Source organism: Parasteatoda tepidariorum, chromosome 5 (assembly GCF_982258835.1).
Source record: "Parasteatoda tepidariorum strain Cologne lab strain chromosome 5, Ptep-v5.0, whole genome shotgun sequence".
In the NCBI taxonomy this organism is placed as follows: domain Eukaryota; kingdom Metazoa; phylum Arthropoda; class Arachnida; order Araneae; family Theridiidae; genus Parasteatoda; species Parasteatoda tepidariorum.
The window spans coordinates 97,233,942-97,250,117 of NC_141759.1; the positions used below are offsets into that span (position 1 = coordinate 97,233,942).

General features: G+C 30.1%; 2 protein-coding genes across 6 annotated transcripts in view; one reads left to right on the plus strand and one right to left on the minus strand.

The window, feature by feature from the left end:
• The window catches only part of LOC107452524 (uncharacterized), a 76,958-nt gene that overhangs the window by 46,740 nt on the left and 14,042 nt on the right, over nucleotides 1-16,176 (plus strand). The gene's annotated exons all lie outside the window — the stretch shown is intronic.
• On the minus strand, nucleotides 772-15,056 carry LOC107452523 (uncharacterized). 4 transcript variants are annotated; one of them, XM_087164588.1, is made up of 4 exons: nucleotides 14,942-15,050; nucleotides 9,156-9,235; nucleotides 7,051-7,710; nucleotides 772-1,569 (listed from the first exon to the last, which is right to left on the minus strand). In XM_087164588.1, exons 2-4 carry the CDS (start codon nucleotides 9,220-9,222, stop codon nucleotides 962-964), a joined length of 1,335 nt encoding a protein of 444 aa, XP_087020714.1. In that variant the 5' UTR covers nucleotides 9,223-9,235; nucleotides 14,942-15,050; the 3' UTR covers nucleotides 772-961. The 4 variants fall into 4 exon arrangements, with proteins under 4 accessions (XP_087020714.1, XP_087020713.1, XP_042900126.2 ...); XM_087164587.1 differs by having other exon boundaries at nucleotides 7,051-7,713; XM_043044192.3 differs by lacking the exon at nucleotides 772-1,569 and adding an exon at nucleotides 4,424-5,488 and having other exon boundaries at nucleotides 7,051-7,713; nucleotides 14,942-15,056.

The following is a 16,176-nucleotide window of genomic DNA, read 5'->3' on the forward strand; positions in this document are numbered from 1 at the left end:
CGTAATGTGGAAATGAAGACAAACTTTATGGTTTTAAAATTATGGTTTTTCTTTAAGACAAACTTTATTAACATTGCTTACAATTCACAATTGATCGCATCTTTTAATTATCATTTTCGAGTGGAGAAATATCCAAATATATAACATTTACAATATGATAACTAAAGTAAGATACGAAATGTTTGAGTTCTATTTTTTTTAAATATTTCTTGCAAAAACTGCATCAATGGTAGTTCTTCCTTTGATTGTTGGATCATTCCTACCATTTATTATTTCCAATCCAAATTTGTCTTTAAGGAAGGTTAATAATGTTTCAGATTCAGGTAACGAGAAATTCACATTAAAATCTCCTGCAAGGATCACAGGCCACTCGTTGCCATGGTAGCGTTAAACGTTTAACGCAACCTTGTTGGAAGTCGCATTAGAAGTTTCACTTCAAAGAAATTAAATAAGTCCAACATAAAAATCAACGAAGTTCTGAAAATGTGAGAATTTTTAGAATCATTGCTAAAAAGAGGGCGTAGAAACAACTTTTGTGTCTGTCTTTAAAATTAAAAATGCTGTGTTCTCAATTCGATGCTTGATAAGAGCTCAGAATCATAAAATTTCAAAGAGTGGAAAAGATAAAAATTATTTTTATTAAATTGTGAGCAATGCATTTTTATGCAATTTTTGTGAGCAATGCATTTTTATTAACTTTCTTTGAAAGAGATTTGGGTATTAATGGTTCAGAAAAAGTTTTTAGAAATTGACGAAGTCATTCTAAAATGCTTTCTTTAATAGTGCTAAGTAAGAAAAAAGCGAGTTTATTTTTAAACTACAAAAAAGTACAAGAGGAAATACAATGAAAGTACTCAGTGCAAACAATATATGCTTAATATACCCGTAAAACTAAATATACCCGTAAGAGCTTTTAAAACTGTAAACCGGAACCATGGGCAATAATTCTTACAACATGCTTTTACTCAACAAAGTTGATCGGTGTTTTATAAATACTGTAACTTAAAACATCCTTTAGTTTCCCAAGTAGAATTTTTCTAAGATTTGCAGTAAAATAATTAATAAGAACAATTTTATCTAATTTGCTTTTAGCTTGTATAAGTGGGACATCAGCAACAATCATAATTTTCCCTAAGTTAGTCACACTCAAATCCAGCATACTGGGTATATTAACCTTAACTGTAGTTGAGATTTTGGCAGCAAGTCTTGCATCATCCACAAGAGCAACAATGTTGAAAACAGATATTGTATTTCCGTTGTGCGATTCAGCGCTGTAAGAAAACCTCAGCTTCTGTTGAAATTCAAGAGGACAGGTGAATGTTATATTTGTTGACCTCAAAATTGGCTGAGTGCAGTTCTGAGTACGTTTGATTTCGGTTAAATGTTCTAGATAGCCATTGTTAAGTTCCACATAGTTGTTCTTTTCGTTCGAAATATGTGCATTGACTATACGATCGTTTGGGAGGAAGTATGGTTCCAATTTGCTGTAGTGTGCTTCAAAACGAAATCGGTTTCTTAGAACGGTGTCAATGTAATTGTTGGAAGCTTCTTTTGAGTGTACTAGCTCCCCTGAAAATTAAATGCTAAATTCAGGAAATGAGTAACATAAACATAAATAGTAGGCAAAAAAGAAAATAAAACTAAATTTCTGAAAAACTTTCTATTTCGTTACAGAGTTTCGCCGTTCATTATACTTAAGCAAGAAAATTACAGTTCATCTAGTGATCGCAATTTCATTCACATTTGTTAAAACTTTCAGATTTATATTAAGAATCTTCGTCATTATGATCACAAGGTAAAAGAGCAGCAATGGCTCAGGGGATAGAGCATCCGCTTTCCAATGAGGGGAACCGGGTTCGAATCCCAGCAATGGCTGGTCTATACAAATCGAATTCCGCGTCCGGCTTGCACCGACCCACAGTGCTGATGTGAAATATCCTCAATGGTAGACGGATTATGGGGTAGAATCCCCTTGCCATCAGGCTAACCATGGGAGGTTTTCGTGGTCTTCCTCTCCATGTAACGCAACGTTACGTTACATGGAGAGGAAGTAACGTTAGTTTCATCAAAAAAGTCCTTCATTAAGGTAATTAATAATTAAGTAAATTTATCCCATTACTTGATCCAGAAGTTCTCTTGTCTTCTGGATTGGGTTCAAAATTACAAGTCTACGTAGTTAAACATTAGTAGTCGTAAACCCCCCCAAAAATTGGGTCAGCTGTTCAACTATGGTTATAATTATAATATGATCACAAGGTAGTTTTATGCAAATGAACTAATGCGTTATAGTGTAGCCTTTAGAGGGGTAGTGTTCATACAATAAAAAGAGATAAAATTGATTGATGATTGAGATGATTTGGAACCTTTATTTCGTGAGCATTGCAGTCTAGAAACTGTTCGTAAATGGAATAGACGTCTCAAAATTGCTCAATTTTCATACTCTTCCCACTTTTCTTCCTCCATTGTCATGATTTCTTCTACTTTTGCTTTTCCTCTTTGGACAGTACGTTTTAGTTGGGATATAGGGGAGAGTCGGGTAGCCCGGCCCACTTAAGGATTATTGCTCATATTTCTGTATAATATTGAGTAATAATCAATATTTTTGTATGTTTCTATTGTTTTATCATCTAATTAAATAATGCAAAAAGAATAAACCAAGGAAAGAATAGTTTAACTTAAAAAAAATCGAAATTTAAAAAAACATGTTTTTCAGCTCTTTTCAAAATGTATCGGGTTGCCCTGCCCAGTTACAAAAATTATGTTTTTTGACTGTTTTTTCAGGTGTAAATGAAAATGACCAATGTATTGACAATAGATAAACCTCATTTATCATTTTTATCACAAAATTATTTTATTTATTACATATTTATATACTTTTAGGGAATTCTATCATTTAATAACAACAAATGTCATACTGATTATTATTATTAATGTATATTAATAGGTTGTTGCTAAAAATGAATATAACATTCAAATTTGAAGCAATAAAATAATAATCTTTGCTACCGTACATTTATCGACGAAATAAAATTGGGCGGTGATACCCGACATTCATGTGAGCGGGGTTACCCGAAATCCAATTTTTTTGCAAAGTTGTAATTACTCGAATAATTTTTCACATATAGACTTCTTTCTTTGTGCAAATTAAACTTAAGACTACATACTTTCATGTTGTATGTATAGAAAAAATTATTTTTTTAGCATTAAAATAAAGTTTAATCGAAACATTCAACCAATTTTTCTTAATTTCATGACTACTGTATTCAACATATTTTTAAAACTATTGTTTACCATGTCACCAGCTGCATAAATACTTGAAACTTTGAAAATAATATTTTTTTAATACAACAATTAATGTCCGATGGCCCATTGACTTGAAAAAATATTCTATACATATGAAATTGACAGTGGGCGGGGGTACCCGACACTCCCCTACTTGTGGGAGGAATAAAGTAAGCAGTAATAACTAGTGGGTAAAGATGCTGAGTGTAGGGAAATCGCCTAAACTTGGGATACTTCTGCATGCAAAATGTATAAGCATCTTTTATGACCAAAGTATCTTGTAAGGCTGATGCTAAGGTTGATGTTTGCTTTTATAACAATAATATGCTTTGTCACATTGCCGGGATTCTAAAGGAGATTTTGAGATTTAACTTTGTGACGTTTGTCACCCCAGCCCATAGAAGATCTCAATATTTTTGAGCATTTTAGGTTTGAAGTTTAGCAAATTTCATGACATCGTGATCAACAATCATATAGCCCCCGGCTTTCTGAAAGAGATATTCAGATGCATACTTATCAACATATCGATGCTTATGTATCAGCACATCGTATCAAGAAGAATAAAAAATAAAAGCTGTTGTAAAAGTTAAAATGTGTGCAAACAAAATTAGGAATCAAAATAAATTCGACATCAGTTTAGAATAGTAAAATGCACAGTGACTTAATGCTATTTTTCCAATTTGGATGTGCAATAATTTAGAAAACAACTAAAATAGCTAAGTTCTGCTTCTTGTTTAGGAGTTTGAAATTTTTTTTTATCAAGTTCGTGATTTAAATATAAAACAATTGTGCAAATCTACCCAGACCTATTATAGATTAATTGTAATTTTGTTTTCATATTTCAATGAAAAAGTAAGACGTAGATTCATGACTGAATTAGCGCATATAAATAAAAAGCACGTAAAAGATAAAGAAAAAATATTTTTTTAAAATGAGGAAATAATGAATTTTTTTCTTGCAATTTCTTTTTTATTTTAAAGATTTAAAAAAAACTTTAATTAGAGCCGAAACAGGCGTAAGCAACAGAATATAGATGTTATAGCACATCAAACCTGGAAAGATAATTATAAGTCACTTTAATATTGACTGTTAAAATTTCGTAATTTTTGTTAGTTCACATAGAAAAAGAAAATATCACGCATAAATTCAGTAAATTTTTATTTAATTGCTTTAAAAATACAATAGCATACTTTAAACAATTCATGTATTTAACATTTTTTAGTTGGATTTGAATTAAAATAAAAGATTTTTAGGGATTTTCTTGACTTGTGCATTTTCTATTGGATTGGCTTCAAAACTCTAACCAGATGTTTTCAATTTTTTTTACTCTAAAGAGTATTATGATTTTCTCATTTTTGTAAAAAAGGAAACTATTACTTTTTTTTTAGAAAATTTTTCTTAAAATAATTTTTATAAAATTTCGTTTAAAATCTGTTTCTCGAATATGTAACACAATCGAGCGGGAGTTATTCTATATAATTTCCGAAAAAGAAATGCCTTGTTAAGTCAAGTCACTTTGTGCATTACATCTATAAAAGTACAAAGGTGCACATTAATTAGCGAAATACACAAATTACGAAATTTCATTCAACGAAATGAATTGGTGTTTTATAAATACTATAACCTAAAACATCTTTTAACTTTCCAAGAAGAATTTTTTTAAGTTTCTCAGAAAAGTGTTTTATAAGCTTATTTTTATTAAATGTGGCTTCAGCTTGCATGGATGGACCATCTAATATAACATACGCCGCCTTAACCGTAACTCTCCCTAAGTTGTTCACATTCAAGTCCAGCATACTTGGTATGTTATCCTTAACCGTAGTCGTGATTTTGGCACTGAGCCTTGTAGCATCTACTAGAGCAAGTAAGTCAAAATTAGATATTGTATTTCCGTTACGAGATTTAGTCGGAGACAAGAACTTCAACTCTTGCTGAAAGCCAAGAAAGCAGGTGAAAGTTACATTTGTTGACCTCAAAATAGGTTGAGAGCAGTCCTGAATGCGTTTGAGTTCGCCTAAGTGTAACAAAAAGCCATTTTTGAGTTCTACGTAGTTGTCTTTTTCGTTCGAAATGTACACGTTTTCTATGCGATCGTCTGGAAGAAAGTATGGGTCCAAATTGCTGTAGTCTGATTCGAAGAGGAATCTTGTTTCAAGAACGCTGTCAATGTAACTGTTTGAATCTTCTTTGGTGTAGACAGGTTCACCTGGAATCATATGATAAATTTAATGAATAAGTACCGGATGTCCCAAAATTTGATCGATGATTGAAAAACAAAGATATATTTCTGTATAGGTACCTTTTCATGCCAATTACAAACGCTAAAGAACCAAGAAGTTTTGGAGCTTGATTTTTATTTCTTAAAAATGTGTAATGGCTACCGGAAGTATGCTATTCGAATTAATTCCCTCATGTATTGCACTTTTAATTTCTCGCGGCACAGAATTCACTAAAACTCAACGATTGGCTCAGGTACCGATGCTGAAATCTTCCTCAAAACAATTTTTTTTTAAAAAAATTGGAGGTTATAATAATAAATGGTTTGCTGTGTTTTGCAAATTATTCTAAACAAATTTTAAAATTAGTCACGAAGCTCATCAACATCCGGCGCTCCTCTGATTTTATTTTATTTTATAGTTTTATAACCGTCCTGGAACAGCCGACCCAATTCTGGGTTTACCACTACCACTGTTCAACTCCGTATACTTGCAATTTTGATCCCAATCCAGAAGACAAGGGAACTCCTGGATAAGTACACCCCAGAGGTATTGATTTGTTAAGGGAACATGGAGGATTTTGTGAACAGACAGATTTAACGTGCATCAGTCGACATTTGCTACACGGGGGGGGGGGGGGGGGGTTCGGCAGGCGGGCATCGAACCCCCGATCTCTTCGACATGGACCCAGTGCCCTACCAACCAGGCTATCCCTGACTCCTGATGGAAAATTTGTGAAACCAAGTTATCTTCTGCATTTTAGACCATTCTATAGCGAATATTTGCACTAGTCACATTTTGTTCTCAGACAGCACCACTTTGTTGATGCAAATATAGTTAATGCGAAGACATTGACATTTCTCTTAATTATCAGCTCCGTTTGTTGTGGGGATTTTAAACTGAATTTTGCACTGCGAGATTTAATGAGTTATTTTTATATATTTTTTTTCTCTAGTCCCTTAGCACTATGCTCGTCGAGATTTACTTCCAATAGATATGACAAGTTTTTTTAATATAATTTTTGCCCTGCACTTAAAAAATGAGCTAAGTGAAGATGATTTCAGCACATTGCATTATAATATTGTGCAATATAAGGTGAGGCAATTTGGGTTCGCAGCCCTGCGATAGCTGGTTGATATAAATTCTGCACCGATCACAGTGTAGACTTAAAATATCCTCACTGGTAGAAAGATCATGGGCTAGTGTTCCCTTGCTGTAAGGGTAACCGAGTGAGGGGTTTTGGTCTTCCCCGCCATATCAAAAAAATACTGGTTAATTCTATCACAATGGCTAGTTTGTACCAATGCTTGATCCCGGAGTTCCTTTGTCTTCCGGATTAATCTCAAAATTACAAGGCTACGAAGTTGAACATTGACTGTTCAACGACGATTACAAAAATAAAATAAAATTTGGAACTACAGTATCGCACAATCAAACTTAGGAAATACGATAAAATATTTAAATTAAAACCATATTAAATTTGCAGCAAATACGAACGACATCAAGACTCAGCACGCATCATAAATGCCATTAATGTAATATTTATAATTACCTATTAATGTTTCATCTTCAGTCGTTGTTATTTCAAGTCCCCCGGTGTCTAAATCGAACTTCTCCAGGGAAAATGGCTTTTCTTTCATTCTTTCCTCCGCAAGCCTCCTCATCTGAACTTCAACCAGTTTTTCCGTCAACGCTTTGAAAAACTGACCAATACTGACCTTCGTTGTCTCTTCCATCCATCCCAAAAATTTCATTCCTTCGACCCCAACTGTTATGTTACTAATATAATCAACGTTTAGGCTCTCTAACACAGATTCTTTGCCTTCGCCATCCAAAGAAATCGTTGTACTGACAAGCACCTTTGAAGTGTCTCCTTTCACAGATACGGCTTTGTTGATGTTTATAGCCTTCACGGAGCCTGTGAAATTGAAAAACATTTTTTCGATTTCCAATTTGGCGCTCACTTTTAACCTCCCTTGTTCGAAAGACAGAGAACAGGAGGACACGCGATGGAGGTTTCGTAGACCACTTATGTATCCTTCTGTTAGCTTGGCCTCTCCTTTGAAGTCAATGAACACAACTTTCTTGTGAAATGTTAAAAGACTCTCGTTGATTGGATGAGGGTCGAAATAGTCGCCATTTTCTTCCAGAACTTCCTGGATCATTGAGTCTATGTAATCATTGCAGCTCAAGATGGCTTGTTTGTAACCACCTGCTAAAGTAAGTAAATGATTTGCTGTTACATTGTGTAAATACAAACTAATAACATTATTCATAAAATTGCATCATGTATCATCAACCTAGTTGATTTGTTTCTGAAATTCTATAATTCAGTAGCTCCAAGCGAAGTTGCAGAATTAGAAAGCGAGATTTTATTTCTTTTTATTTAAGAGGCTGTTTGAGGCAGTGCCATCAAATAAGCAATGGAGATTGCTTAATTTTGGTGATTTGCTAGATTTCCTGACAGAGAGATTCAACGATCATGAAACAAATTTAGTAGGGTGGTTCAGCGTTAAAATATGAATTTTTTGAATGTATGAATGTATGGTATACAGTGGTATGTTAAGGCAAAATAAATAATTGAATAAAATGAAATGAAATAAAAGTTACGCTAGAGGAAAAGTATGTTGACTTACTGGACGACTTCATTGTATGGTATGAGTAACCATTGGGGTTGCAAGCATGATCTCGCAAATTTTCAGCATGTTCGACAGCCCTTTCTACTACGCTACCTACCGAGTACGTATTGGTTGCAATTTTGAACATTTCTTGAAAATATTGTATTGCTACAAAAAACCACTTTGTGTGGATTTTGAAAATAAACACATTTTTCTCTTGTCATTTTTTTGCGTACATGCCTTAACACGTCACATCCCACACTCGTATACAAAAAATACAAGCTTTAGTACGCTACACCTCCATTCCAAGCTTGTCTCATGATCTCAGAAATACCTTCAATATTTCCTAAAATTAATTATTTTTAGAATTTTTCTAAACCCTTAAAGTAATTTTGGCAGAACAAAAAACGTGTTCAACATATTACGAAAGAGAATGTGACGAAAAATGCTTACATATTAAGAAACATTATCATCGTAGTTTGGAAGACATTCCATCCTTACGTTCCAGAATCTACGTATAACAACGCCATCTGCCGCTACTTTCCTTAGTGAGGATTCTACGATGAATTTAAATTCTTTTTTTTTAATTCTTGCATTTTTGATCCTTGTGCTTAAAGATGGATATTTTAATGGAATTATGTATCTACGCATTATATGCTTAAATAGTTAATGTAAATTATTACATATGGGGTTTATAATGAATTACTTTCAGTAAATACATAAAAATTATCCAAATATTTTTCCCCAACCGCTAAAACACTAATAGTGAGCAGTGCTATAATGTGTCCAAATTTAATGCGTCCATTTTCATGTGCCTTATAATTTGTATAGTAGGTCTAACAAAGTGCTTGCCGTTGATCTGAAATGAGGATTTAAATGTGAAAAAACGTCAAGATCTGTCGATTTAGAACAGTTATTTATAACGGATAATTTTTTAAAAGTAACCGTTACATTCCATCCGTAGAATATAAGGAGAACGAAGAAATATCTAAAATTAATAATTATATTTTAAACAAATTCGACTTATAATTTTACTTACTTTTGCTGGAGTCGACAATTGTTGGACTCAAATAGAAAATGGACAGCAAAAGGCAAAGTATCTTCATAACTGGCTGAATTCTAAAAAAAAAGAAATTCTTGATTTTAAATTCGAAGTTACCGTAACTTGAAATATTTTAGCTAGTTTTTTTTAATTTTTTACATCCGTCACTCCATTAAAAGTCCAAGAGTCTCCTCAAAAGTCACTCCATTATTGATTTCAGGTCTAACAGCTGAAAAAAATTGTGTTCTAAATATGCAATTCGTTAAAAAGGACGGACGCTAGCTGCAAAATTTTGAACTAATTTTTCATCAGCTCGAACGATATATCATTGCTTCTTTATACTTGTATTAAAATTGCATATTTTTCTAAGCAATGTTTTTGGCTACAGACAAATTTAATATAACGTTGTTTAGTTATGTAAACAGAGTTCCCTTGAACAAAGTTCAGATAAATAAAATTTAATTTTTTTAAAGTGTTGTAATGGAAAGTACACTAAAATCCTTTCATTTCCGATCATTTCGGATCTCAAGTTATTTTTCTTCTTGTTTTACACGCGTTCTTCGTTTTTTTTTTTAAAAAAAAAAAACTTGGAATAAAAGAGTAACTTTTCTCCACTAAATACCGTTCAAAGAAGATAAGAAAAGATCAAAAATTTAAAGTAATAAATCTATGCAATTGCCACTTTAAATAATATGTTTAATGCTGTTTTTTTTTCAAACTCTTTTTTTTTGTTTAAATCAACAAAAACGGATTAATATTTTCCATTTTTTTAAAAATTTTTATTTTTGAAGCTATACTTCTTATGCGACTTCCAACAAGGTTGCGTTAAACTTTTAACGCTACATTTTTACTGGCCGGGAAATCACGTGGTAGGATCCAGTTTTCCCTCATTCATTTCCATATTGTTTTGGTTCTCACTGGCATAAAAATAATAAAAGTCATAAAAGTATTCGCGATCGCAACGAACTATAGGGGGCGTTGTTGTATGAGACGCATACCTGCGATTTCTATATGAACCGTCATTCAGTTACTCTGGAGACGTCGTTAATGTAGCGTGTAGCATTGTAACGTTCCTTCTTTAATGTGGCTTATTAAATTTAAAAAAGAAAAATGCTTGATATTCTTTCTTGTACAACCGAAAACAAAATGGTATGTCTTTTTATTAGAGAAGGAATATCCAAAACACATCGGAAAAATATTTGTACATTAACAGAAAAAAAAATATATATTCTTATAAGAGTTAAAACCTAATGCCCGAGAAATAGTATTACTAAATTTAATGATATAACATGAAAGGCCCATTTAAACTTTACATTCTATAGTTTTAAGAATCATATTACTTCAAAAATTAAAATGAACAAAAAGTATACATAAGCCTCATAATTTTATGAAATTTAATTTTGTAAACAAAGTTTTTTGACAACAATTTTTATCAAAAAATTTCAAGTTTCAATAAAAATCATTATTTAGAAACTAAGAAACGTAAAATAAAGAATGCTGACGAAACAAAAACAAAAAAAACAATTCTTTTTTGTCGCCATTTTTAGTGCTACGAAAATTCGTCTTTGGGACTTGCCAAAAACAAAACAAGATGCAATTTTATTTTTTCAGGAGGGAAATATTTTACCGAAAAAACGAAAATGTACCAATTCCCACAACATGAAACTTTATCTTGGTAAACGTACGTTTTGGAAATGTTATTTCATTTGGAATCTTATTTATCAGAGTTCATATGGCGATATGATTGTTTTGAATCTATGCTAAACTCTATATTGGCTCATTTTCCACCGAAATCCGATTGACTATTTTGATTTTAAATAAAGTGTTTATGAATTGTCGCAATAAGTAATAAAGTTTTATGAATTGTCGCAAAAATTTTAAGTGTAGATTGGCGGCACTTAAAAACTGCCAAATCTGTAGCGGCGGTGGCGTTAATACGTAAGTACGGAATTTTTATTCCATACTTTTCTGAATCATATTACTTCAAACATTGGAATATACAAGAAGTATACATAAACACATAGTGTTATACCATTTAATTTTTCAAAAGAAGTATTTTGAGAACAATTTTTATCAAAAAATTATAAACTAAAAAACGGAAAATAAAGAATTCTTAGGATAAAAAAACGATTTTAAGAATTCTTTATATTGAAAAAAAAACTTTCATATTGTTTCTTTTTTTTATTATTCTTATAGTTCTTAAACAGACGTAAAAAACCATTCTGTAGAGAACCATCATCAAATGAAAAAAAAATATTTACAAGCAAATTTTTTATTGTAAAAATCATTGCACTTACCTGATTTATAATTCCCGGAGAATTCCAAAATAATAAGTTCCTTGTTTGAAAACAAATAATAGATACATAGTTTATCCCTTCATTACTTTTAGATAACATACTACACAGCAAAATTTTATAATTGATATGAATTTGAATATGTAGCTAAAAACAGAATAGCTGAATTCTAGTTGAACTTATTCTTTCAAAACTAAAAAAAACTTACCAAGAAAACGATTAAAATTAATTTAGAATCAGCACAAATGGCACTATTTCAAGTAACTTGGATAATTTTTTATTGTTGTTTTCCGAATTATATGGGTACAGAAATATATACTATTCTATAACGAAGAAGAATATGCTATAACTATTACAATTCTGTATGTTCTGAATTCATATTTATTCACTGGAATGACGAAAGCAATGTTGACTTCACTTTAATTCGTAATGAATTGAAGACAGAAGAAATGCATTTTATCTTAATACACACATCTGTAACAGTATCCGAAATCGGAAGTCATCAGTTGCAAGTTTGTTGGTAATAGAAATTAAAAATTATTGAGGAATTTTTCTTCAAATGTTTGGCGTGTTCTGTTCTTGAAAGATTTACTAATATTCTGGAGATTTTTTTCAAGTTCTTCGGCCTTTTCCTTAGGGAAATTTTGTTTCTCATTTGCTGCTAAAAAATGGCGTCTGATTCTGTCAATGACTTTGATGGAACTAAATGAAAACGTGATAAATTAATGTCTGATATTTACAGGCTCCCGCTAGACGGCGTACTCGAGCGTTGCGATCGCGAATTGTTTTTCTATAAATATTTTTTTAGTTTGATTTGATACACATGCAATTTAATGGGAGAGTATTTTTTATTTTCAAATTTAGTGGATAACAATTGTAAAAAATGAGTGAAAACAATCCCACGGACAATGCAACGGATTTAAGGTTATGTCAAGGTATGTCTCTTGTGAATATCAATTGATTGTTAGGTTTTCTCTTTTGAAATTACATTATGACGCATTCACATACATTATTAATACAAATACATTTTCCAGGGCTAGTCGATGAGGCAACCGCAAGCACTTCCACTGGTTCAAGAGGTCCGCGAGGGAAAAATGCACAATATTACCGTGATTACAGAGCACGGAAGCGAGCGGAGCAGAAAAAAGAGTCGTTGAATAGAACTAGTGATCCTTCTACGACTGCTGATTCTTCTACAATTGACGTCGCAGGTTACGAAGTTTAACTTCTTCCGCGCGGAGAGTCTCCACGCACTATTTTTTTTTTTATATATATGATAGCTCTCCCTACATCTGATTGGTTTCAAGTTCGACATTGCAAAAATATTATCAGTAAATCAGTATCAGTTATTATCAGTATTAGTATTATCAATTTTGAAAGATACTATAAGTAACAGTAAATATAAATCATCAGGTTAATTACGATCATTAAATAAAGAAATTAAAATCACATCTAACACTTTACACCTTGGATACGATGGTTGAGTTTATCATTAATGTATTTATGGAATAAATATTATTGTATTAATAGTATTGTATAAATAATATTGTATCAATAGTATCGTATTAATAGTACTATATTAATAGTACTGCAAAAATAGTATTGTATTAATAGTATTATATTAATAGTATTGTTTAAATAGTATTGTATCAATAGTACTATATTAATAGTACTGCATAAATAGTATTGTATTAATAGTATTGTATAAATAGTATTGTATGAATAGTATTATATTAATAGTATTGTACGAATAGTATTGTATAAATAGTATTGTTTAAAATGCATTGTATCAATAGTATTGCATTAATAGTATTGTGTTAATATTATTGTACGAATAGTATTCTATAAATAGTGTTGTATAAATAGTATTGTACTAATAGTACTGTATTATTAGTACTGCATTAATAGTGTAGTATTAATAGTAATGTATAAATAGTATTGTATGAATAATATTATTTATAAATTGTTTTGTATTAATAATACTATTTTAATAATGCATTTTAATAATACTATTTTAATGGTACTGCATAAATAGTATTGTATAAATAGTATTGTATGACCAGTATTGTATAAATAGTATTGCATCAATAGTATTGTATAAATATTATTGTATTAATAGTATTATATTAATAGTATTGTATCAATAGTATCGTATTAATAGTACTATATTAATAGTACTGCAAAAATAGTATTGTATAAATAGTATTGTATTAATAGTATTATATTAATAGTATTGTTTAAATAGTATTGTATCAATAGTACTATATTAATAGTTCTGCATAAATAGTATTGTATAAATAGTATTGTATTAATAGTATTATATTAATAGTATTGTATAAATAGTATTGTATCAATAGTACTATATTAATAGTTCTGCATAAATAGTATTGTATAAATAGTATTGTATTAATAGTATTGTTTGAATAGTATTGTATCAATAGTACTATATTAATAGTTCTGCATAAATAGTATTGTATAAATAGTATTGTATGAATAGTATTATATTAATAGTATTGTACAAATAGTATTGTATAAATAGTATTGTTTAAAAAGCATTGTATCAATAGTATTGCATTAATAGTATTGTGTTAATATTATTGTACGAATAGTATTCTATAAATAGTGTTGTATAAATAGTATTGTATTAATAGTACTGTATTATTAGTACTGCATTAATAGTGTAGTATTAATAGTAATGTATAAATAGTATTGTATGAATAATATTATTTACGAATTGTATTGTAATTTATAAATTGTATTGTATTAATAATACTATTTTAATAATGCATTTTAATAATACTATTTTAATGGTACTGCATAAATAGTATTGTATAAATAGTATTGTATAAATAGTATTGTATGACCAGTATTGTATAAATAGTATTGCATCAATAGTATTGTATTAATAGTATTGTATTATTAGCATTGTATAAATAGTATTGTATAAATAGTATTGTATAAATAGTATTGTATAAATAGTATTGTATGACCAGTATTGTATAAATAGTATTGCATCAATAGTATTGTATTATTAGCATTGTATAAATAGTATTGTATAAATAGTATTGTATAAATAGTATTGTATAAATAGTATTGTATGACCAGTATTGTATAAATAGTATTGCATCAATAGTATTGTATTATTAGCATTGTATAAATAGTATTGTATAAATAGTATTGTATAAATAGTATTGTATAAATAGTATTGTATGACCAGTATTGTATAAATAGTATTGCATCAATAGTATTGTATTAATAGTATTGTATTATTAGCATTGTATAAATAGTATTGTATAAATAGTATTGTATAAATAGTATTGTATAAATAGTATTGTATGACCAGTATTGTATAAATAGTATTGCATCAATAGTATTGTATTATTAGCATTGTATAAATAGTATTATATTAATTTGGATAGATAATATTTGAAATTTAAATTTGTTCAATAAAACGAGGAACAAAAGGCAAGAACTAGGACATAAACTTACCTATATTACTTCAAAAAGTAAATTTCTGTTAAATCTCAGGCTAAAATCAACTATCGGTATTTGCGTGCGATTAAACATCTGTTGTCATGAAGATATGAATGTTCAACTTATTTATAAAAGTTATAGGAATTTCAACAGATTATATAAGTTTCCTTAAACTGGAAGATTGGAAAAGGATACAAGCCGAGTGATAACTATCGAAATTATATTTTGTTTATTGTGTTAAAAATAATTTTTCCACTTATAAGAAATGCATGAAAAGAATTTTTATTTTCTCTCACTAGTATTAAATAAATTAAAAAAGACATTTTGCAAATGAATATTTCATTGGAGTACAAATTATATTTTTATGAAAAAAATAAAATAATGTCATTTATTTACCTTTTAAAAATTACTTGGAAATGAAAACTTTCATTATAAATCTTTCACTTTTAACTATATAACATCAACTACAAAAAGGACATTTTTCATTAGAAGTTGGGTTATAGAACGAATATTTTTCACAAGAAGACGAAGGAGAAGAATTTTCACAGAAAAAGGATTTTTTTCACTATAAAATTAATGCATCCTGCTACAAAACAAGTATTTTTGGAAAATGAATACGAAGCGATACCATGATGAAGAGGGTATTTTTTTTTTGAAAATCGATACTTTTCACAATGAAATGGATATTTCACACAAGAAAATGGATTATTTCCACTATAAAGCAGATACTTTTCAGTGGAAAGCAGTAACTTTTCATTATATTATGTTATTCGGAAAGTAATTTCCTTTTTTCCTAACAGAGGATTTAATTGTATATTTTCACAGCCAAGTTCACTCTTAAGCAGCATAAATTACGTATATTTCGTCAGTTAATATAGCAAGTCTTGATTGTAAAATAGATTGATCCTACGCAGTAGTTTTTTGCTGGTGCCCTTTCAAATATGGAATGTGAAAAGCTGCATTTGTGGTATATTTGAATTTTTTTTACAATCGAAAAGGTGAAAATGCTGCTCAAGTCAGAATGCAAAAGAAGATGCATTAACAGTGAGTCAATGCCAAATCTGACGTGTAAAATTTCGATCCGGAAATTTCGGTGTTGAAAATGCACCACATTCTGGAAGGTCAGTTGAAGCTGATGAAGACACAATAAAGTCGCTCACAGATAAAATTCATCGAATTTCGCCATTCATGATCATTTGAAACGCTATCATTTAATCTCAAAGCTCGGCATGTAGGTTCCTCATACTCTT

What these genes read in the sequence shown, in the direction of transcription:
- LOC107452523 (XM_043044192.3), bottom strand. Translation starts at nt 9,222, where the DNA reads ATGAAGATACTTTGCCTTTTGCTGTCCATTTTCTATTTGAGTCCAACA. An exon ending in AATTGTCGACTCCAGCAAAA is followed by an intron (nt 7,714 to 9,155) that starts GTAAGTAAAATT and finishes TACTTACTTTAG; the next exon opens with CAGGTGGTTACAAACAAGCC. An exon ending in TGAAGATGAAACATTAATAG is followed by an intron (nt 5,489 to 7,050) that starts GTAATTATAAAT and finishes ATATGATTCCAG; the next exon opens with GTGAACCTGTCTACACCAAA.